Source organism: Misgurnus anguillicaudatus, chromosome 13 (genome assembly GCF_027580225.2).
Source record: "Misgurnus anguillicaudatus chromosome 13, ASM2758022v2, whole genome shotgun sequence".
Lineage (NCBI taxonomy): Eukaryota > Metazoa > Chordata > Actinopteri > Cypriniformes > Cobitidae > Misgurnus > Misgurnus anguillicaudatus.
The window spans coordinates 16,840,827-16,865,174 of NC_073349.2; the positions used below are offsets into that span (position 1 = coordinate 16,840,827).

At 38.1% G+C, this 24,348-nt stretch overlaps 1 protein-coding gene across 17 annotated transcripts in view; it reads left to right on the plus strand.

Moving 5' to 3' along the window:
• The window catches only part of rap1gapa (RAP1 GTPase activating protein a), a 112,390-nt gene that overhangs the window by 21,428 nt on the left and 66,614 nt on the right, over positions 1–24,348 (plus strand). For 2 of the 17 annotated variants that reach the window (XM_073875215.1, XM_073875217.1), the window contains exon 1: positions 7,620–7,814. The exons of 14 other annotated variants lie outside the window; for them this stretch is intronic. In XM_073875215.1, the coding sequence (XP_073731316.1) occupies positions 7,771–7,814 (44 nt within the window). In that variant the 5' untranslated portion in view covers positions 7,620–7,770. Of the gene's footprint in view, positions 1–7,618; positions 7,815–24,348 lie in introns of those variants that run through there. One more of the 17 variants, XM_073875218.1, reaches the window with a different exon arrangement.

The following is a 24,348-nucleotide window of genomic DNA, read 5'->3' on the forward strand; positions in this document are numbered from 1 at the left end:
ATGTCATGCCAAACTTGTTAGACCTCCGTTCATCTTCGGAACACAGTTTAAGATGTTTTAGTCCGATAGCTTGTTGACCCTTCATTGAAAATACGGTATACAGTTCATCTCCAGAAATGTAATAAAAACATCATCAAAGTAGTCAATGTGACATCAGTGGGTCAGTTAGAATGTGTTGAATAATCGAAAATTTTGGTCCAAAAATTACGACTTTATTCAGCATTGTCTTCTCTACTCTTCCACGTCTGTTGTGAAGGGCATGCGCAAGACTAAAGTCACGTGACTGCAGTGACGCGGCTGAAGTTCGACGCGGCTGACGTGTTATCTGGTGCGCCCCAGCTGTTTTTTTTTGTGCGCCCGGAGTTCGGGAAACGCACACTGTAAGTTTGAAAAAAAAGAACGTTGCAAACATGTCTGAGAATAACACGTCATCCGCGCCACCGACTGCAGTCATGTGACTTTAGTCTCGCGCATGCGCTTCACAATAGATGGGAAGAGAAGACCATACTGAATAAGTCGTAATTTTTGTTATTTTTGGACCAAAATGTATTTTTGATACTTCAACACATTCTAACTGACCCACTGATGTCACATGGACTACTTTGATGATGTTTTTATTACCTTTCTGGACATGGACAGTAAACCATACATAGATTTTTAATGGAGGGTCAGCAAGCACTCGGACTAAATCTAAAACATCTTAAACTGTGTTTGCAAAAATGAACGGAGGTCTTACGAGTTTGAAACAACATGAGGGTGAGTCATTAATGACATTATTTTCATTTTTGGGTGAACTAACAGTTATCCCTTTAAAGGGTTTTACAGCAAAATATATTTACATTTGTTTAATATGAAATGACTAAAGTGACATTTGTGAAAATAAGGCATTTCATTTAATGTATAACCTTATCATTGCCATTAAAGTGAAATTGCTGAACTTCAACTTGGTAAAAAAATGCAAGAAAACATGTTGGACGGCACTTAGAGGATTTTGCATCGGAACATATATTTATACAGGGCATAAATATGTTATGTCTATGTGTATGTTTTAATGCATATTTTTTAGGTGTCCATGTACACATAGCCATATTTGAACAACTGTAGATGTGTCCGCTGTGAAGTTCAGACTGTAGTACTGTACTGAGCTCCAGTGAAAGACCTCAGTGTGCACGAGGCCGTGACATGAGCTCATGTGGACAGATCTAAACACCTTCCAGTCAAACAGCCACACACACAAGCCTCTTTAAACATCACAAGCTCGTGACTGCCTGTGAAAAGTACTTCTGTTGATTTCTTTCTTTGAAATTAGAAACTTATGAAAAAAAGTTTTCATGATTGCCTAGCACGTAATGCTCCGGTTTGAAAGAAACGAATTTCATGTGAAAATAAGCTTTGGGTTATTTCCTTCACATTTTCTGCAAAATTACTCTTTATACCTCATCTCCCCTCGTTTCAAATACAGTCCAGTTTAGATGTTTTTCTCAGTCAGACCTCTTTCATATGCTGTGGGCATAAGCAAGGTGTTTATCATTAGACAGAGTAAATGTTTTGTAATTAAACTCCCTCGTCTGAAAGGATCCAGGCCAGAAAGCAAACGCTTTTCACTCCGGCAAATCAACAACTCATAAACAATTACGCCACTGTCTACGATTTTTAATTTTAGCCAAAAGGCAAATCTTTGATTGTGCTGTTACTGCTATACCTGTACTTTCAAAGTCTCTTTGTTTAGCCTTGACTGCAACCTGCACATTTTCAGTCTGACTTTTGCCAAATCTCATATTACTCCCTTGGCCTCACTATTGAAAATCCTATTTGCACAGGTCTTGTAAAGGACACGAAGGTTTATTGTCCTGTGAATGAGACCTGTCGCATTTATTTGTTTGAGATGTGATGGATATGGCGTTATAGTTTGTCTCTCAAACACCAAATATTCTCCGGGTCTTTCCAAAGCGTGGAAATGATGAACAGTGGTGGTCTGAACCGAGGAAATAAAGCTAAGCAAACACAGTGCTCTCGATTGATCAGTGTCTGCCTGGCAGTTTATTTTCGAAGAGTAAATATCTCACCACAGAGAATGGCCATCAGAGTCAATAACGATAGCCTGCCCGCTCTGCAAGCAGATTGACAGTATATCACAATAATACATCAGGCTGTGACACGGCTTTAGCTTGTACATTTTATTTGTTTTGCCAATAGGTTAGCTTTGAATACTTTGACGACTTTGAGGCCTGTTTCACGTCACATGCATTATATAAGCAGTATGTTCTGTATATGCCACGTACATACAATATCAGGCTGGCATTGTGCTTTATATAACAGACTCTATGCAAGGAGTATTACCTTTAATTGCCCTAAATGATAAAATCCCCGGTTTTAAACATTGGCTGGGACAGGAGGCATTTTTATGTGGTGTTTGCATGTTGTCCCTATGTCAGCGTAGGTTTTATTCCAGGTACTCTGGTTTCCTCCCACAGTGCAAAGACATGCAGGTTAGGTGAATTGAAGATGAATTGTCCCTCCCCAACAAGACTAACAGACTAATAAGTGGCCAAAAACCACATTTACGCCTATTAGTTGATAAAGAACCCAGACAGTGGACTATAATATATTTTTGTTGTATAATACTAAGTTTATGTTTTTAATATATTTTTATTAGTCCCACTGTGAGGATATTCAGGTTTTTATTGTTGTTTATATGTCTGTGTGGTGTTTTAAATATGTTTTAAGATAAGCCATGTGCAAATTCATAATTTAACACCATTGCTGAGTTTTTTCTTCATAAAATTAACACTTACACACATATAAGGACACAGACATGCAGAAAGACAAAGTTACACGCACCCCCCAACACACACTTACATTTAGTCAAATTGTAAAACAAACATTTCAAAATGCATCAAAAACTACAAAAAAATCTACTATTTGAAATAATATTTATTTTTAATGTCCTTTTTAATGTTTTTATATATATAAATTCACAAAATGTATCAATAAAGTAGTGATGTAAGCAGTTGGCCACATCCAGTGAAATGAATGGGTCTCTATGGCCCTCTGCTGGTTGAAATGATTTATTTCCAAAACTGTAACTCTTTTATATTTTTCTTTCTAAACATGGCCGAATTTAACACATAACATCAAGATCAATATCTAAAAACAATTTAAATCAAATTAAGATCATAATTTATGTGAATTTTTCATAAAAATTTGATATTTTACAGGTAAGCTAATAGTGTAGTTGAGGAATTTTGTGGTAAACGGGTACAAAAGTACTCCATATGTCCCAAAACACAGCTTTAATGTATAGATGGGAAGTAATCGAATAATCATTGACTGTAAAAGTGCAATAAGCCTTTACTGCAGTCGCATATAGCCAATGACATGAAAGTGTGCGTAAATGGCACAATCAAAACTCCAGCTTCCTCAAGCGAATTAAAAGATTTTTTTGCCAAAATATAATATCTAAACATGCTAGTGGGATTGTAAAATGAGTCAATGTGATGTTTTGATAAAATCACTAATTTAGACTTATCTCGTAATGAAATATAATCTGTTGCGGGCGTTCAGTGTGTCGTGTCAGTCAATTACAGTTTATGTTTTACAGTTTCTTGCCAGAATTGAAAATTACATTTTAATTTGTTCATTTAGAAACACTCTCACAGGTCTCTTTTCCTGTGTATAGCAACATTAACAGCGTTTTTATGCTTAGCTTGCAGGCTTTCCTAGAGAGGGTCTTTGCTTTCAGTAGGCTACCTGATTTGCATTTAATATATCGAACCCAATGATACCCTCTGCGGATGCCATTCCGTGCAGCTTTGCGTTGGCAGCTAGCCTTATCTGGCATGACATTAAAAAGCGCAGGTGTGTGCTTGGCATCGAGCATCGTTGTGATCATGGCTAGTTTAACTCCTGTGCGCTCGCTTCATTTTTTTCTTCTGCTGTATATGTTTTGCGCAGGCACCGCACACACATGCATGACCTTGAAGTTTTATCGATTTATTTTATTTTATTATTATCAACAATTAATCGACGATCGATAAATTAGTGCTGCAAACGCACAGTTTACGTATACATTGTGTGAAACCGAACTAGCGGTTAAGTGTCTGAAACTGCAGATTGTAGCATCTATTTACATACATGTATATATCTATGGTCTGAGGTGGTGCGAAAGAGTGGAGGCGAGGACAAATTTGCATATTCATAACTATGGTCTGAGTTGAGCAATTGAGTAGAGGTGAGGATTAATTCGCATATACTTAGATCCGCGTATACTAAACGAGGCAAGAGTGTAGAATTACATTCAAGCTGTTTTAAAGCATATTAAAAGAAATTAGAAATTACTGTGACAGGTAAAACTTTTATGCTATTATGATGCTCAAAGATGTGTTTTAACTGCTAAAATTCTTACCTACAGGGAGACTTTAAAAAGATGTAAAATTTTATGTAAATCCAGGATGTAGAGAAAGACTGGATCTTTTATGCATGATTTATTATTGAGCAGATTGCTTTTTTGTACCCGTTGATGCTATTGTATGCCTCACGTTTTGCCTTAGGGATCATTTGTATCAATGGAAAAATGCCAAGTAGCCATTATATTAGGCATGCTGTCGTAAACCTGTATTTCACCGTGAGTCAGCTGTTTCAAGCTTTTGACAGCGTGTTTCAGCCCGTGGCGGGATGTGTCGGACCGTCTGGGTCTGAGAGCAGCACGTCAGTGTAGATAAGGCTGATAGAAACAACTATCTTTTAGGAGATCTCCACTCTTGCGTTCTTCTGGAAGCCTGTGTGCCATCCATTACTGATAAAAAAGAAAAACATGTAAAAGCTAAAGTCGAAGAAGAAACTGCTTTAAACCAGATAACCCCAAAGCTTAATTGTAATGCAGAACAACTGCGTTTAAGACCTCTAGTAAACAATAACAGTAGGGAGGCATTGCTGGGAGGCTGGACTTCACGGTCCTGAAGGAGTCACACATTAATGACTGACCTACAGATACACTTTGCCTTTGACCAATATATACACTTTGCGCCCTAGACTAATATATTATACATGCTCACGACTGAGTAGGAATGTGAAATGAAGTAAACAATTAAGTGACATTGAGTGTGACTGCAGCACTGTCTCAACAGTTTAAGCAGCTGTTTTTAAGAGAGACATGACTCCTTAAAGCAGAAAACAAATTAGTTTGTTTTTGTTTTGTTCATATTTTTCTAACTTGTTTGTCCCATGTATTTTTAATTCCCATGTTCTTGTTAGATTGACTTTTACTGTTTTTATGTTTAAGATCCAGGCAGCCCAATGTTGTGAATGTACATTATACAGCAAATAACAGTAATTTTTAATGTAGAAAAACACTGTAATACAACGCAGGGGCTTTGCTAGACATAAAGCTCTAGAGATCTCATTTTTTTCTGATGTTTTTCTTGATAGCCTGCTGTGTGCAAGAAGTGTGCAACACAATGAATTATACAAATTGCCTTTGCGTAACCCACTATTCCTACACTGCAAGTACTGGGAAAGATAAACATTTATTTATTTTAAAATATTAAAGTCTTCATCATACTTAACATGAGCATTATTAACATGTTTGAAGGCATAAATGACAAACAATGTGAGGAAATCATGACAGCAGAGAATATATTTGCACGTCTTTTTACAAAAATAGTTTTACAATAACAATATTTCATCAATATTTCAAATCATTTTATGACTGCTCTTAAAATAATCTGTCAAAGTAAATTTTTTATGTTGTGTCCTTGAGCTAGTGAGAATGGTCAGAAACAGGTAGGCCGTGGCATTTAAATGATGGCCAATTGGCACTAAGGGGCCTAAAGAAAAACATGTGCCAAAAAACTATTCCCCCACCAGTCTGCAAAGTGGTAACAAGGCATGATGGTTCCATGTTCTCTTTCTGTTTATGCCAAATTCTGACTCTACCATTTGAATGTCTCAACAGAAATCGAGACTCATCAGACCAGGCAAAATTTTTCCACTCTTCAACTGTCCGATTTTGCTGAGCTCGTGCAAATTGTAGCATCTTTTTCCTATTTGTAGTGGAGATGAGTGTACCCGGTGGGGTCTTCTGCTGTTGTAGCCCATCCGCCTCAAGGTTGTGCGTATTGTGGCTTCACAAATGCTTTGCTGCATACCTCAGTTGTAACAAGTGGTTATTTCGGTCAAAGTTGCTCTTCTATCAGCTTGTTGGCCCATTCTCCTCTGACCTCTAGCATCCACAAGGCATTTTCGCCCACAGGACTGCTGCATACTGGATGTTTTTCCCTTTTCATAAACCCTAGAAATGGTTGTGCGTGAAAATCCCAGTAACTGAGCAGATTGTGAAATACTCAGACCAACTTGTCTGGCACCAACAAGCATGCCACGCCCAAAATTGCTTAAATCACCTTTCTTTCCCATTCTGACATTCAGTTTGGAGTTCAGGAGATTGGCCGTTTCTCAATGTCAAGGATACTTCCTTGGCAGGACTAAGTCCTTACAAGTCACTTTCTTCAGAGGCTAGGGGAGGCTCCTCTTAAGCATTCGGAGAACACGTAAATGGAACAGGCTAGCAAGTGCACGTCATTGCGTCAATCAAAGGTGTGCTTTCAGTGCTGCGCGCATAGGATTGTGGGTGATTTCAGTGAGCGAAGAATACACATATGCATCCTTTCCTGTATATGGGATATTTTTCGAACCAAGGACTCAGTCCTTGGCTGAAATTCCGAGGATCCTCGACATTGGAACAGTCCTTCGATGGACGTCGATGACGTAGCATCCTCGAAACTCTGGCTTTCGAGGATCCTTCCTTGACATTGAGAAACGGCAACTGTCTTGACCAGGACCACACCCCTAAATGCATTGAGGCAACTGCCATGTGATTGGTTGATAAGATAATTTCACTTATGAGAAATTGAACAGGTGTTCCTAATAATCCTTTAGATGAGTGTATATATTAATTTCATATCTAAAATACAGAACACTGTAATATAGGCACGTGCCCCAGTAAAAGGGGTCTAGCGATGACTCTGAAACGGATAATCAGACTACATTGGCATGTTTAAATTTAAGATATTTAGTAAGAAATTTGTGAAAAGTGATGAGATTAGAAAAAAGTTATGAAGTACACTCTCAGAGAAAAAAGTACATGAAGGTACAAAAGTTGCTACTGGGGTTGTACCTTTTCAAAAAGTACACTCTTGTACCTAAAAGGGTACATGTTGTTACCTCAGGGGTACACGCTGGTACCTTAGAGGTACATATTAGGACCTTTTTAAGAGGTACTGTCCCAGTGACAAAAAGGTACAATACCAAACCCCAGGACATACTGTAAGCTTCAAGTTTATTGTTCCAGTTTTAATTACAGGTATTGCTTTTATTTGTGTAACAGACGTCTGCTGGTTGTACATCTCATTCACATGGCTTTAAAGAGCATTGTAAGGACATTAGGTGCTGCCTCGTGTTGGTCTGTTTACAGTAGGATATGAATGAGAAGTGGGAACACATTGGTTACCCAGGAGATTGGAAGAGGACAGAACCAGCCCCCCCTTCTCATTATTTGGCAAGGAGGTGTGCAGAGAGAGAGAGAGAGAGAGAGAGAGAGAGTCAGGGGAGTGGAAAGAAAGGACAGCGTGCTAGATGTGTACAGTTACACACTTATTAAAACACACACACATATCCGCCCGGTCCATAGAGACAGACTCAGTTCACTGTGTCTCTTGTAAAGTTCTCTCTCTCTCTACCTCTGATCTACACTGAGCTTTCCATCCATTAGCCACGATGCCGCAGAGAAAGAGGAGTTTCACTTTTGGAGCGTATGGAGGGTAAGAGCTTTTTACAGTATGATCACTTTTAGTGTCGTCTTGCTTGTGTACCAGGAAGTGTGATTCATAGACGTCTGTCTCCCGCTGTAGTTACTGTACAGGTTTGGTAGAGCGATATAATGACAGCACGTTTTGTATGCTAATGCATCGTAAACGCAGGCTTGATTACATCACTCATCGTATATGATTGACAGGGTCGCTATCACAATGCATGCCATTATGCCAAGTGATTGAAAACTGATTATTAACTATGACTATTATAGTGGAAGGGATAATTGAGTTTGTATTGAATAAGAAACTGCAGTTGACTGAAGCAGAAACGAATCTGGGCAATAACTCTGTGATGGTGAAGCAGCCAGAGAGTTTCACACAATTACAGGCTGTTATACCATCAATCAGGCCTTGAGGAGTCCAATAAACCTCCTTCACAAGGGACGAATCAAAACCGGCGTTTCTTTAGTATTGAATGCCGCCAGACTCCGACGAGATTCTTCCGTCTGGTAAAGGATACCGTAGGCTCAACAGGTGCAAGCATGGCATATTTCAGTCTGTGTGTTGTCAAGGACAAGTGTTATCTGTGTCTAACTCATCTGATCACAGGAATGCTAAAGAGTACTGAACCGGTCCTTTCAAGACTGTCCTTAAATACTGTAGATGCCCAACAAAATGTTTGTTTTTCTAATGATCTTGAAAAGTTTTTGATTTTAATGTTTATAATGAGTTTCATAGACGTTAAAGGAATAGTCTACTCATTTTCAATATTAAAATATGTTATTACCTTAACTAAGAATTGTTGATACATCCCTCTATCATCTGTGTGCGTGCACGTAAGCGCTGGAGCGCGCTGTGACGCTTCGATAGCATTTAGCTTAGCCCCATTCATTCAATGGTACCATTTAGAGATAAAGTTAGAAGTGACCAAACACATCAACCTTTTTCCTATTTAAGACGAGTAGTTATACGAGCAAGTTTGGTGGTACAAAATAAAACGTAGCGCTTCTTTAAGCGGATTTAAAAGAGGAGCTACATTTTATGGCGTAATAGCACTTTTGGGAGTACTTCGACTCGGCGCAGTAACACCCTCCCTCTCCCATTATGAGAGTGAGAAGGGGAGCGGACTTTTCAGGCTAGTCTTGTCATAGAAAGTATTTATGTAAAGCTTCTATCTCCGCCTGTACTTTGAATTCATGGACGATGCCGGACTTTTGTGCTGCGTATGGATGTTAGGGATACTAGCACTATGCATTACAGTTAGAAAAAGTAAATTTTTATAAAATCAAAATTTTGTTTTTTCCTGGACTAAATGCTAAATACATGACTGTTGAAACGAACCGAAAGAAAACCAAGAAAATCGCGTTCACGACGATTTATGGTAATTTTATTTCTGTTACACCATTGCCTACAATGACGCTGATGCAGGGTTCCCCTGTTTCAAGATGGCGGCTCTGTTTGACGCATTCGGTTCAATGAACTGCCGTAGCCAAGGCGACATCTAGTGTACATATCTATGAGGGGCGCGAATTCAAAATAAGTGTTCGGAGTGTCGTGTGAACCATGTGCATCATGCGCTATGTCAAAATACATGTCTGCTGCATATGCCTCGCTAGGGCCTATGATAAAAGAGACACTCACGTTCACAAAATACTTACAAGACACTAAGGGTGTTTTCACATATGTTGGTGCGCACCAAAATACATTGTATCATTTTTCAGTTAGTGCGATCCGTGTTCACATTTTTTTTTTTTACTGTACTCGAAATGCCGCACCGTACACCATGTGACAACGGTCAGCGCTGTCATTGGTCTCTAAAGGTCTTACCGTCTCCTGACCACCCCCACGTTTCCACGACAACCAGCCTGACAGAGAGAGCGCAGCTATCAAGATATGGAGATAAACGATGCACGTCTTTGCAAAGTTTCTTTGCTTTAATGCGAAATTGCGTAGCTGTTCTATTAAAGCCTTTCTCAAGGAGCCGTTTGCTAAAAAGCCCTTAATGTCACTATTTGTGTGTGGAGGACATCTATGCATTTATAAAATCATCAGCTCAAACGTAAAGGAGACAGCGAATCTCTGCAAATGACCAGGATTGGCTTGTTTGTTGTTAACCCACAATATAACACCCGGCTCACGTCACAACGGAAGCCCAGTGGCTCAAACATGTGGAGAACTTCCTGTATTTGGTTTGGCCCGAGGTCCAGCAGTGTTCACACCACAGGTGGGTCGCCCCAGAGTTCGGCGACAGCCGCTCCGAGACCACCTGTTTAGAGCAGTCTCGGAGCGGCCGTTTAGTGTGCACCCGAGTGCGGCTGTTGTATTCACACTGACCCAAACGAACCGTACTCGGAGCGACACGTCATTTGGGGCGATCTAAACAGTGTATATGTGAAAACACCCTAACTTAACAATAAACTCTGATTACACATTAGATTAAGCGAGTATCTGGCAAACGTGAGCGTCTCTTTAATCACAAACACCTTTGAAGCGTCTGCTGCAGGCACTTATTTTAAAGGTGCAGTGTGTAATTTTTAGAAGGATCTCTTGACAGAAATGCAAAATAATATACAAATCTATATTATCAGGGGTGTGTAAAGACCTTTCATAATGAACCATTATGTTTTTATTACCTTAGAATGATACATTTTTATCTACATACACCGAGGGTCCCCTTACATGGAAGTAGCCATTTTGTGTCGCCATGTTTCTAAAGAAGCTCTTAACGGACAAACTTTTTTATTAATTTGTCTCCAATGATGACATGTTTGTCCTGTGTCGGCTACCATAGCTTCTCTATGCGTTTCAAAAGCAAGGGGTGAACTGTGAACTTAGCTGTTGGTTGCAATTTGCAACCTCACCACTAGATGCCGCTAAAATTTACACACTGCACCTTTAACATGACACGTGATGCACATAAGTTTACATGACGCGCCGAACACATTTTGAAATGAAGAGCCACACACATGATGGGCTAAATACATGTTGTGCCGAGCTTCGCATCATGTTCCCTTGAAAAAGAAGTCACTGGCCGCCACTGAATCCATATGTAACCAAGTAGGTTAATAACATGTGCTGTTCACCTCAAACATGTCTTATATATTCAACTTAAGTGGAAAATTTGCAGGACGCGAAGTTAAAAAAGAAGCGAGGAACACAATGCTTCACTTTTGGTGTAGCTATACGCAGCATAACAGCTATAAATTCAAGTATGTGGCTGATAAAAGAATGACATACTGTAAACATCTTGGATAACGTGTGAGCAAATTTTCATTTTGGGTGTGAACTACTCCTTTAAAATATCAGTTTTCAGGAACTCTTGAATGGTAGTTTTTATGGCACTTGAATGGGCAGCTTGAACTTGCAAGACTTTGTTTCAGCCTCCAGGCTTTTTCATGAGGTTGAAAGGAAATTATGTGTATTGATTGTTTTTTCATTTTTCTCTGTAAATTGTCTGCAGCTGTACTTTGACATTTGCTAGCTACCGGTGATTGTGACATCTAAAAAGCATATCTGAAAATTGCTCTGGGTGCAAGTAACAAGTGATAGATTTGCTTGCAGGTGATTGATGCTTACATGGCCTCGTGTGTTCATCCGCCTGCCTTTTAGAAAACAGGCAAGCCCTCAACTTGAAAGAGCTGCTTTAGGCAAAAACCTTAAATAAATAAAGCTTTTGTACTTTTGGCATTGAGGGAATTGACCATTTATTCATGTGAAGCAAGTGCCTTACTCAAGGACCCAATTATAATAGCCTATATGTTTGGCTGCATCTTGTGAGACCAGTGAAACCAGTTTAAAAATGATGCTTTAGATGCATAAAACTTATTTTATTAACTGCCAAGTCCCAGAGTATCAAATATTTTAGACACAACTGTTGGGTTAAGGTTAAATTAATCTAGAAAATTCATATTTGACCCGCCCATATGTGTTTGAGTCTGGATGTGGATTGTTCGCTTAGATGACCACATATGAATTCACATATTTCCTAAAATAAGCCTGGCATTATTTTGTCCATCTCACCGGTTTCATTCCTAATGGAGTCTAATGAAATAAACAGAAGACCCAGACTTTGTCCCGGATCTGAAAATGTTTCTCTCTCTCTTATGTTCTCTGTCTGACACTTACTATTTGAAATAAATCCTAATGGCACCTGGTTTGAGTCATGGGTGACTCATATCAGACCTGTGTGTATAGTAATGTCCTCAATGGCAGTTGAAAAACAGGCCCAGCTTTGAGTGGACGATGTTAAGAAACAGCCATGTGGAAAAGCTCCTCGTTGTTTTATGCCCACTGGTGCCGATCGCTGGTTCTTGGAGGTCAGCAGATCTTTTATGCCCATTTCAAATGCTTTTTAGTTGGGTAGTGGTGCACGGAGCAAACACAGAACAAGTGACTGTTCGACGGACAAACAAGAAATAAATGGTGGAAATGTACATGAAATGTAAAGCCTGTATGCACTGTATTGTAAGTCACTTTGGACTTTTAATTAATGAACAGTTTGTTTGTTGGTTTATGCATTTTTGTTTCAATTTAGCACAAGTACAGTTTTTGTTGTTAAATGACAGAGTGAAGGTGCTTGTCAGCATTAGTTTTTTTAAATGGCTTTGTTTACCTTTCTGTCCGGCTGAGTGGCATTTTAAAGAGGCCGTTGAATCTTTTCAATAGGCTTTCATTTGCATTACAAAAACAGCGATGTGTTTATCTCAAGAGTCTGTGACCACTCGAGCATTTCTCTTAGGAAGGGCGCAAAACCAACACTAACCCCTTCATCTGATTCACTGTCATGTTTACATTCAGTGAATTTATTAAAGATTCATTTCAGGAGACAAAGACAGTTGATGAGTTCAGATAGTAGGTAGCCTTTAGACACACATTCTGTATTCACACATACACATAACACACCATCAATCTAACACACAACAATTTAAGCAATTCCAGAGATGGCACCGAAGTGCTGGGTCAAATTTTCGAGGGACTCGACCCTGACCGTCACTCATATGAGGGATTTCGGCCTTCTGTGGGACATGACAGGTGGTGTGGTTTCAGTGAGTCTCTGCACCTGTGCTGTTGTGTAATAGCAAATGTGGACATCATTATATATAGGAGGTACATTTTTGCTGAAATGTTGGTATATTCTACTCAAATATCCATGTTTTGTTTTACAGTCTAAACAGAATGCATGAAATGCAATATTTGCTAAACGAATCCAATCTACATTCATATATTGAATTCAGATTTGATATTTTTTGATGCATCTCTGTTTGAATGGTCAAGCTGGGTGGCAAATATGTAACATGAATATGATCTATACATCATTACTAATGCAACCATGATATACTAAGGGGCAGTTCACATTTCCCGTATTTTGTATGTTTTCTTGAATGTAGGCATGTGGCAAGCGTGCTCAAATAAAAAGTTAACTTTTCAAGGCACGTCGGGGCCACAGCCAGTTAAAAAATACTTCTACTTTTCAGAATGCTGCGTCAGAAACCCCGTTGGAACCGCTCGGTTTTAGACATGAAATGTGAACCACCCCTAATGCAGACACTACTTTAGACAGTGCTCGGATTAAGTCTTATCTTTACTAAAATAAAAAATATCTAAGGTAACCCCCTAAGTATAATGATGGAACAGTGCTATAAATCACATTCTTTATATATCATGCATTATACAAAACTATAGCGATCAGATTGTAATGTTGTTACAAGATAGGAATGCACAACATTATTATAAAAAACAAGATTGGACCTTACGGTGGGGCCATCTTATGCACATTGTCATTTGATTTTCAAAACATTGTACCTAAAGTTTGTGTTTTTGGGACCTAAAAAAAAGTTTGTGATTTTCTGGAATGCTGCAGTTGTGGTACGCAGTGTATTAGCAGGGACTAGACGGCTTCCGCACACAGCAGGTGTAAAGAAAGACATCCTTTATCTCCAAACACTGGCATTGCCTCAAAGATATTTACAGCAGGTCATAATGCATGGTGATCAGTTGACAAGTTTTAGTGTCATTTTGCTTGGTATATAACAAAATATATCATCATAATTGAGCACTGTGTGATTCTTCTATTTGGCATTTTTAGTTTGTTGTTTCAAAGATAATCCGCTGTAGTCTTCATCTACTAAACTCAATATGACAAACTTGATGCACCAGTAAACCTGGCCACTTAATAAACTGAATTGATGACTCATGGCAGGTTGTTTATTTCTCAAATAATCTATTTATTAAGACACAAAGGCTTTACAAGGCTACACTGACCATGAGTGGAGTTTGGCTTAGTGATTTATTCATGTAAGCAGGACCAAAGAGATCAAGGTATTAGCATGGCCCTGTTAGCATGCGTTGGTACTGTAAGTGATGTAACTTTAATATTGGGTCATTAAAAAGTTAACAAATATCTTTAAGTGGACAGTTAAGTGTTTCTCATTAGCAAAAACAGCCTATTTCATATTTCCCTAATGTCATGCAGTTGCTAGAGATGAATGTGAGATGCGTGTAGATCATATCAGTGGGGAAATCTATTTATTAAGACTTAAAAAGTTAAATGTTAACTATTGTAAATACATCACACAAAATGATTTCGTACAATTAGACAATCGGGTCGTGGTCGTCCCATAAGGCTTTGAGTTTTGCAAATCTTGCCAGAAGGGTCATAAATACACTTGAAAGTGAGTGTCAACAGGCTGATGTTACACCCTGTATACACTCGACATGATGAAAGCAGATCGCTCCCATTATGCTCAATGAAGTTGTTTACACTGGAAGTTTATGCTAGTTTGTTGCAATAATCTTTTCACTTGCAAATATCATTATATATTTAATGTTTAATGGTTACATCTTGTTATGTTTTTTTACATATCTATACTTTAAAGGGACATTCCACTTTTTTTGAAAATATACAAATTTACAAATATACAGGCTGCTGTGTGTGTGCGTGTGGCGGGTGAGCGCAGACAAAAGCAGCTGTGAGGAAAATTAAAGTTTAAACGCTCAAAACTTTAAAACGCATGCAAATAATAAACTTATTTCATGATGATGCAATTGTCCATGATAGATATGTGTTGTATTACGCTGTTTGATTGGGATGTTAAGACACCTCTTGCTGTTGACCGGAGCGCGTCCTCATAGAAAATACACATATGTCTGTAAAGGCAAAGAGAGACATACAAATCTGCACGTCGCACATGAAAAACAGGTTGTAAAAATGCTTGCGCAACGTAATTGCAGCCGCATTCAGGATCCTTTTGATGACAAACGTAAACAGAAGGATCGGTTTGTGAGTTTGGCAGATTTAGCGAGCACTGATCGAGTCATTTAATGCCATTATCGGCCGATACCGATCGGCGGCCGATCGATTGGAGCATCCCTATACGCCAAAATGAGAGTATAGTTCCTAGCCATATCTGCCTAGAAAATCACAACTTTTAATTTTCCGTCGGTCTTAGTACACAATGTAACTACAGAAGAGTCAAGTTTTAAATAGGAAACATATCGAAACTCTTTGGTTATTTTAGGCGCAATGCTAATGGAATCAAATGTTTAACTCTACAGGAGCTGGAAAATGAGCATATTTTCAAAAAAGTGGAAGGTCCCTTTAATGGGTTTCCTTTGAAAGTAAAATTGCATACATAGCTATTGACCTATTTTATTATCAAGCATGAAGTTTACAGATGATTGGGCTGAGTTAGTGAACATTGCTGCTTTGACACTTCGATTGTAGACAGACTCGAGCAGTTATTCAAGCTGTCAAATCAGGTGTTGACAGGGTGTTAGGGTTACCGTAAACCAGCTATAATGTTGTTGCCTTATCATTTTATGCCATTTTATCTGTAATAAAATATTCTCTCCGGTCTCAAATATTGACATTGTCCTGGTTATCCAGTACAGTACCCTGTAGTTACTGAGATACAGTGTTATAAATCCTGTAAAGCTGTCACAACCTGTTCATGTATTATATTTTTATATATTGAAAGGCTTCACTGCAGCAATAAATGACTTCTTGTTGCGAAATGATTGTTAATCACATTCAGACTTTGGTCTCTTGTGAGTATTATTAAATACAACTCGGATGTGGCAGTCACGTGGATCACGGCACCCCTTAATGTATGGTTCAGTTTCTTTATTTTTACATTCTGACTTTCATCATTTGCAGTGTTTCTAGTTATATCTTTAGCGATTTTGCTGAAGAAGCTGATTTTTTTTAGAAGTGTAGGTTTTTGCTAAAAAAGCTCAAGCCCTTTTCACACAGAGATTATGGAAAATATACAGAAAATGCACCTCTGGATTTGTCCATGATCATTTGATTTTGGTATATTCACACTGCCAATGATTTTCCGGATTATGTGGGTGCATTCACACACATACGTAAAGTATGTGCAGTTTGCAGACGTTTCTCATCATAAATGTTAATCTGCATTTAAATCCTGTGTGTCAAAGAGCTGAATGATAACTTCTTGTTGCGATCACACGTGGTGCGTGCGTCCTCACTTATGCCTTTTGTTCACACAGGAAGTGTTCCGTAAATGGTACGCAATGTTACTAGGTCCCCTTTACGGGAGTGATCCCAGAACATTTGCGTTTGTGTTTACACAAAAGGCTCTCCGCCAATTTTATGTAAATTTTCTGGTGCTGATGTAGGCTATTAGAGGGTTTTGTAGTAAAAAATACCATTAAATGGCTAAAGTGACGGGTAAGGTTATTACTGACTAGTAACCTTTTCATTGCTTTAAAAATTAAATGATTGACTCTAATTCTAAACACAAGAGCTTGAAAGAAATGTTCAAGAAAACACCAAAACATGTCAGGTACACTTACAGTAGAGGGTTTTGCATTTGAACTCTTCATATAATCTTATTCTAGTTTAGTACATAATATTTAAAACAACATTATCAAACATTATGAAGGAGTGCATGCATTTGCAAACCCTAATAATGTAAAAAATAACTTTTTTGTTCATGATGCATATGTAATTCAATGCAGTCAACCCAATTAACCTTTGTAACATTTATTTAAAGCACAATACATAACATGGCATTTTACTTTCAAAAGTGAGAAAACTGCCCGATGCTGGTAGAAAAAATTTAGCGTTCAATGTTAACCATTGGGTCACATTTTAAATTAATTTATAGGTGGAGATATTTCATTTATAATTTTTGCAAAGAATTGCAGAGTCAAAAGATTCTTTACATACAGTTTTAATCTGGCAAATATTTGGATTAGTGTGCATTTAAAATTAAGCCGTTAATATAAGCTGGCTAATTACTTATGACCGTGAAGCACAGGGTTGAACAGTTATCCCCTCTGGTTATTTTGGCTCAGTCAAGGATTAGCTTAAAACTTTCACCACACCCAAACTCAATTTTCCTTTATGAGATTTCTGTGGAACAGGAGAGGAGGTAAACCTCAGTCCAAGGATGAAAACAATTTTACGTTTATGGCTCTCCTGTGGGCGCTAACACAAAGCAACTGGAGGTCGGAGATATTCTCATCAGTTTACAGCCCATTCTGATGTTTGCCAGGTTTCTGGATGCATCGTAAATCTTTGTGCATATTAAAATAGCAAACATTGAAAGTATAGGTCTGTCACGGCATCATTTGCTTTATATTCAGGTTCATGGCACATTGCCTGAGTGAATCTGAATGATGTGTTTATGAATCGAAATAACTGTGGCTTTCGCTGTTTGTTTGTGTATATAAAGTAAAGTTAATTAAACTAGAGAGACTGTAAGCATATCCGTGTTGCACAAATGTCAAACCTTACATGCATGGGTTTAGACGGCATGTTTTGTAACCTAAGCACAGGAGATTGTTCTTCAATGGCAGACAGGTTTCTGCACTATTCATTTAAATGAAAAACAAATATATCAATAAAAATGCAGTGTGCACTTTAAAACCACTGTATTAATACTAAACCACGTTTCATGGACTACAGAGGACTTGGTGCCTAAAGATAAAAGAAATTCAACCCAAAGTTTTTGCTGTACTTAAAACTGCATACATTTAAAGCAGAGATGGGCAACTTCAGTCCTGGAGGGCCGGTGTCCTCCAGAGTTAAGCTCCAACTTGCCTCAGCACACCTGCTAAAAGTTTCTAGTATGCCTAGTAAGACATTAATTGGCTGCTTCAGGTGTTTTTAATTATAGTTGGAGCTAAACTCTGCAAGACACCAGCCCTCCAGGACTGAAGTTGCCCATCCCTGATTTAAAGGAAAGATTTGAGGAGTTCATATGCAAAACCCTCTAAGTGCATCTGACATGTTTTCTTGTAAATGAGCATTTTTATCAGGCTCTTATATTTAGTTTCTGTAATTTCACTTTAATGCCAAAGAATAGGTTATTAGACACTTATCGAAATGCCTTGTTTTCACAAATGTCATCTTTGTAATTTTATTGTAATTTAACAAATTTGACCGTCTTTGCACAACTCTCTTACTGTAAGTGCATGCGAGCTTTTGAGGCAAAAACATTTTTAAAGAAATCACTTTTTTGGATAAGACATAGTAACAGTTGCAAAATAACTAAAGAGTTAACTATAAACATTGCAAATGATGAGATAAGTTTAAATGTTAAAGGGACACCATGAAACTTTTTGGCCACTAGGGGGTGCTAGACACGTATTTTTCACTTCTAGCGGCCCTAGAGCCCACAAGCGCCGCAGCACTGTCGCAAAGGAAAGGAACTGGCCAACCTTAAAACTAAACTAAAAACTAAACATTTAAAATGCTAAACGATCAACATTTTGAGACAACAGGGAGAAACGCAGTCATGTTACAACTTTCTGATGAGGAACTCGTCGTGGCAGAAGCCATTTCTCAATCTGAAGGTTGCAGCCTCCGGATGTGGTATTTCTAAGCTGTATACGTCATCAAGACTGTCTTATTTTCAATATTAACAATTACAAAGTTGACTATTATACTTAGTTAATCGTAAATTGTTGCAGTATGCTTATGACTTGCGAATGTAATGCTCAGTTTACCTTAATAACCCAGGCTTGATGACGTATGCAGCCTGCATATTTGACCTCCGGAGGCTGCAGCCTTCCAATTGAGAAACGACCAGAAGTATTTCCTTGCCTTTTTCCAAACAAATATTGTTGCATCCTCTCTCTCTCCCTCGCCACCAGGATTTTCCGCAATGGCGCTCGTTATTCCTCTTTTTGGTGTGAAAATCGCTCCAAATCCAAGTAAACCGATGCGTTTAGGTCTGCCGCTTTGTAATACGTCACGCGAGTGACAGCGGAACGCAGCAAATGAGGAAGAGAGAAGAGAGAAACGCTCGGATCTGATTGGTGAATGAATAGGGTTTGGTTTTACACTGTGAGCAAGTTTGAGTGCTATAGCATCCTGGATTGTAATGTAAATATCATAGACACAGTAAAAGAAAGGTAAATACGTGAACACAGCATCTGAATACAGGGAACTATATGCAATATAATCGCCGTAATTTATAAAGAACATCGCATTTATGTATGAATCAACAGTTTATATAAAAAATTATAAAAAAAAGGGGAATCGAACCCGGGTCGCCCGTGTCATAGGTCCGTGACACTAAAGACTGTGCCACAGAGTCACATAATAGAAGCTGCTCTCTACACTCCTTAAGTAGCCTCCAGCAAAATTCACGTTAAAAACAAATTGTGTTGAGGACGTGACGTATGCCGTAAAGCAGTCGAATTTTGTAGTTTTTTTTGTGCTCTGGTTACTACCAGAAACCCTAAGTTTTAAAATACGAGTAAAAGTGATACAGACCCTGTCAGACTATGGTACACATGTCATTCAACCTATTTAAAGTCGATGTACTATCACAAGGGTCTTGAAAATTTATTATGAAGGTTGAAAAATTACATGGTGTCACTTTAACACGTCGTCTTACATCTAATTCATCTTTCGTGCACTTAGAGGATGAGTGCACAACGTTGACGTAGCGTTTTGCGGATTCTGATAACAAAGCAGTATTTCTGAATGACGCTGAATTAAGCAGATTTGAAGCAAATACATGCCAAGAAGAGCATTCGGTCAATATCATTATCTTATTTTTGGTGAGGTGATGTTTAGCGTCTTTTGCATATGAGCTCCTCATTTGAACATCTATAGTAATGTGAGTTACAGTTATTTACTGTATCTATTGTACTAGTTTCAGTCTTTTTGTTTAAGTAGTGTCAAAGAAACCCTTCCCAGCTTGCAATAGTCATCATTTCACTGTCTAGCTTAACTATAGACCGGATATACAGTAGTCTGGCTATGAGATCAAGCCATATAAACTTGCATTATGATACATGTCGTTTTTGCTGGAAAAAACTTGCGAGATATAGACCATTTCAAATGATGTAAACAACACTGGTCCAGAACCACTTCCTGTTACAGTTTATGACAGTTCTTTTTTTATTTCACATATATCATTATCTTTAAGATGTTTGTTTAACTTCAGTTAATTCAGGTTTATATGTTCTGTTGGTTTATTTTATCCCAACGTTTATCTAGTGTTAAAAAAACGAAAACAGGAAGTGCTTCTGGACCAGTGTTGTTTACATCTTTTGAAATGGTCTATATGTGAGATTACATAATGTAAAGCAAAGTCAAGAGTGACTACAAGCTGTATGGGGTCATTTATTTTGTTATTTTTTTGATTTTGGGCTATGGTTAGACTATTTTAATCTATTAAATTTTCACTGACAGCCTTAAATTTGCCTTGTTTCAGTCTAAACATCTGGGCAGTGTTTGGGCAGTTATTAGATATCATTTAAATGCAAAATTGCTTGCTGGGTTTTAAAGGGATAGTTCACCCAAAAAATGAAAATAATGTCATTAATGACTCCCCCTCATGTCGTTCCAAACTCGTAAAACCTCCGTTCATCTTCGGAACACAGTTTAAGATGTTTTAGATTTAGTCCGAGACCTTTCTGACCCTTCATTGAAAATCTAGTAAAGGTATACTGTTCATGTCCAGAAAGGTAATAAAAACATCATCAAAGTAGTCCATGTGACATCAGTGGGTCATTTAGAATGTGTCTTCTCTTCCGCGTCTGTTGTGAAGCGCATGTGCGAGACTAAAGTAACATGACTGCAGTGATGCGGATGATGTATGACGCAGCTGACGTGTTATCTGGTGCGCCCCAGCTGTTTTTTTTTGTGCGCCCAGGCTTCGTTTACAGTCTAAGGGAGACGCACGCTGTAAGTTTGAAAAAAAAACTTTGCAAACATGTCTGACTGTGGGTTCACACCAGCCGTGTTTGAGGCCTCAAATTCGCGTCTACCGCGTCTAGTTTGCCGCTTGAACATTTTGAGTTTACTCGCCTCATTCGTGCATGAAATTCTAGTCATCGAGGACATTTTTAAGCTCCGCTCAGTTCCTGTAATCACGTCACTACTAGAGCAAGCTCCTGATTGGTAAACGCAGCGCATTTTTCCGCTAAAGTTCAAATTTTTCAACTCACGCCTTTGCCGCGGCAACGCTCAATTTGCGCCATTCGCGTGAACTAGACGCCCGAATGAGGTGGAATCGCACCTACTGCGCCGCACTAAACGCCTCATTCACGCGTCGCGAATCCTCCAGACGCGTGTCAACGCATCTTCACATTGACTTATCATTGAAATCCTCACGCTTGACGCCTCTACCGCAGCTGGTGTGAACACAGCATGAGGATAACACACCAGGCGCGTCACTGCAGTCATGTGACTGTAGTCTCGTGCATGCGCTTCACAACAGACGCGGAGGAGAAGACAATGCTAAATAGAGTCATATTTTTGTTATTATTGGACCAAAATGTATTTTCTAATGCTTCAACACATTCTAACTGACCCACTGATGTCACATGGACTACTTTGATGATGTTTTTATTACCTTTCTGGACAGTATACCGTACATAGATTTTCAATGGAGGGTCAGAAAGCTCTCAGACTAAATATAAAACATCTTAAAACTGTGTTCTGAAGACGAACTGAGAACTTACGAGTTTGGAACGACATGATTAAGACATTATTTTCATTTTTAGGTGAACTATCCCTTTAACTACTGTAAGTGATGGTCTTTTATATTTAGACTGTATTAGACTTCTGTTAAAACATTTAGACATATCAGCATTGTAAACAAATACTTATTTGTGACTATCATTTCAAAATGAAGGCTAGAATTTGTGATACATTGTTTACAAATATACAATATTTTCAGCAAAGATCCACATTGACAGAAGGGTGTATTGTTGGAAAAACCTTAAAAAATAAATGTTTCCAACTTAAATACAAATTCTGCCCCCAATAGCATCAAATTAGCATTGATGTACAGTAAGTGTGTTATAAATAACCAGGTACGTACGTAGTTTATTTTAGTCTGTGTTTGTGGAAACCCATCACGGTGTATTTGTGTCTGACTGCCACCAAAGGTGTCAGCGTTTAACATCAGCTGTGACTTATCTGTAACACGGCCGTCAAGGGAAAGGCAACATCCGTGACACAGGTCGTTCTCTGTCTGTTATGAGGTGTGACAGAATAGTGAATCTAAAATCTGCTCCTCCACAGCTGTCAGCATAAAACACACAAAGACAACAGTTATGTTCTTAGTCTCTTTGCATTCTGTTAGTGCTCGACTGTCTAAGTAAGAGAAACAGTCCTGTCTCTATTTCTGGCTGTGACCCAGGAATACCATGAATGTTAGGTGGTATAGACAGTATGAATTCTGATATGCAGCCTAATCCAGGACAGGCAGGTTCCTGGACAGATGAATTCCCATGGCTCTGCTCTAAATGCATGTCACACTGTTCACATACACAGAAAGTAAAGGACACTAGAAATAGGAGCATATCTAAACAGCAGGAGGCGAATGACACGGCGAACAACTGAACTTGGTAGATATTGTACTGTAAATATTATTTTGCATTTGTTCCAAGTAACAGTCGCACAGCAATGAAGATCTGAACTTGAATTTATTTGCTTTCTCTTTAGTTTGGTGGTTGAATATTGGTCCTACGTGTTGTTAAAGTACTGTATGTTTTTAAACATCTCCTGTGATACATGTTAGACGTTTGAGCTATAATTCATCTGTTGACAAGTGAGCGTTGCATCATAACACCATCTGCTGGACAAAATCATTCCTTAATCAACATTTCCTGCTCACAGTATACTGCAAAAATTTTTTTATTTTAACCCTAACATCTGTTTTACCTGTTTTAATGGGATGTTACTGTATGTGGCAGGGGCTACCGAGAAAAATATATTTCTAATATTTTTCTTTACTACATATTTTTAAGAAAATAATTTTTACCCTTTACTACTAAAACAGCATGACATTTTTTTTTAATTTTAATAGAAAGTGAAGTCATAGAGTATCTGAAGCATAATACACAAATGGGTTTAATTCTGCATAAGGGCATGTTGAACATGGCCAGCTACATAAACTCACTTCATCTGAGAAAGCGTCTTATATAAGAAACTTGTATCATAGTTAACAAGTACCCTGTCAATAGGATGTTTCCAAACTAGACATTCACAAACTTCACACAAGTGAACCTACTTTCCTGTATACATTATAGTTCCTTGGGGGTAAAAATGACCCCAGAGATTAAAAGAGTGATTACAAAAAATATATACATTTTTAATAATACAAATAATATATCCTTTTTTATTAACTTCCCATCTATACATTAATGCTGTGTTTTGGGAGATATGAAGTACTTTTATATCCGTTTACCACTCAATTCCTCAACTACACCATTAGCTTGCCCGAAAAATATCAAATGTTTATGAAAAATTCACATAAATTATGATCGGAATTTGATTTAATTGTTTTTAGATATTGATCTAGATGTTATGTGTTGAATTCGGCCATTTGGTGTTTAGAAAAAAACAGTTTTATGGTTACAGTTTAGGAAGATCGTAAGATCGAAACGTTGCAACGCAACGATTATTAAAAAAATTTTCAGCAAGCAGATAGTGTGCGGGAATTGCCTTTTGTGTATGGTTACAGTTTAGGAAATAAATCACTTCGACCAGCAGATACCCATAGAGACTCATTCATTTCGCTGGATATGGCCAACTGCTCAACATCAGTACTTTATTGATACATTTTGTGAATTTATGTTTATATAAACATTAGAAAGTACATTAAAAATAAATATTTCAAATAGTAGATTTTTTTTGTAGTTTTTGATGCATTTTGAAATGTCTGTTTTTACAAAATGCCACAGAAATTTGACTGTGTGTGTGCGCACACCTGTGTGAGTATTTTACAACTTTGTTTTGCATCTGTGGCTGTTTTTTTGCCAAATTCTATAAGAAATGCTCTCTGTGCCAGTTATACCTTAGTGTGTGTGTGTGTGTGTGTGTGTGTGTGTGTGTGTGTGTGTGTGTGTGTGTGTGTGTGTGTGTGTGTGTGTGTGTGTGTGTGATTGAGCATGTATTTTCTATGTAACATGTGTGCTCTAGTACCAGGCCTACCTTTCTGGGTTAAAATTTTCAGATTTATTCTGGGTGCATTGACTTTTTTTACAAATAAAAAGATTTTTTTTTTTTTTTGCATTTCCCATTAATTTCAACTGGGGTCATTTTTAC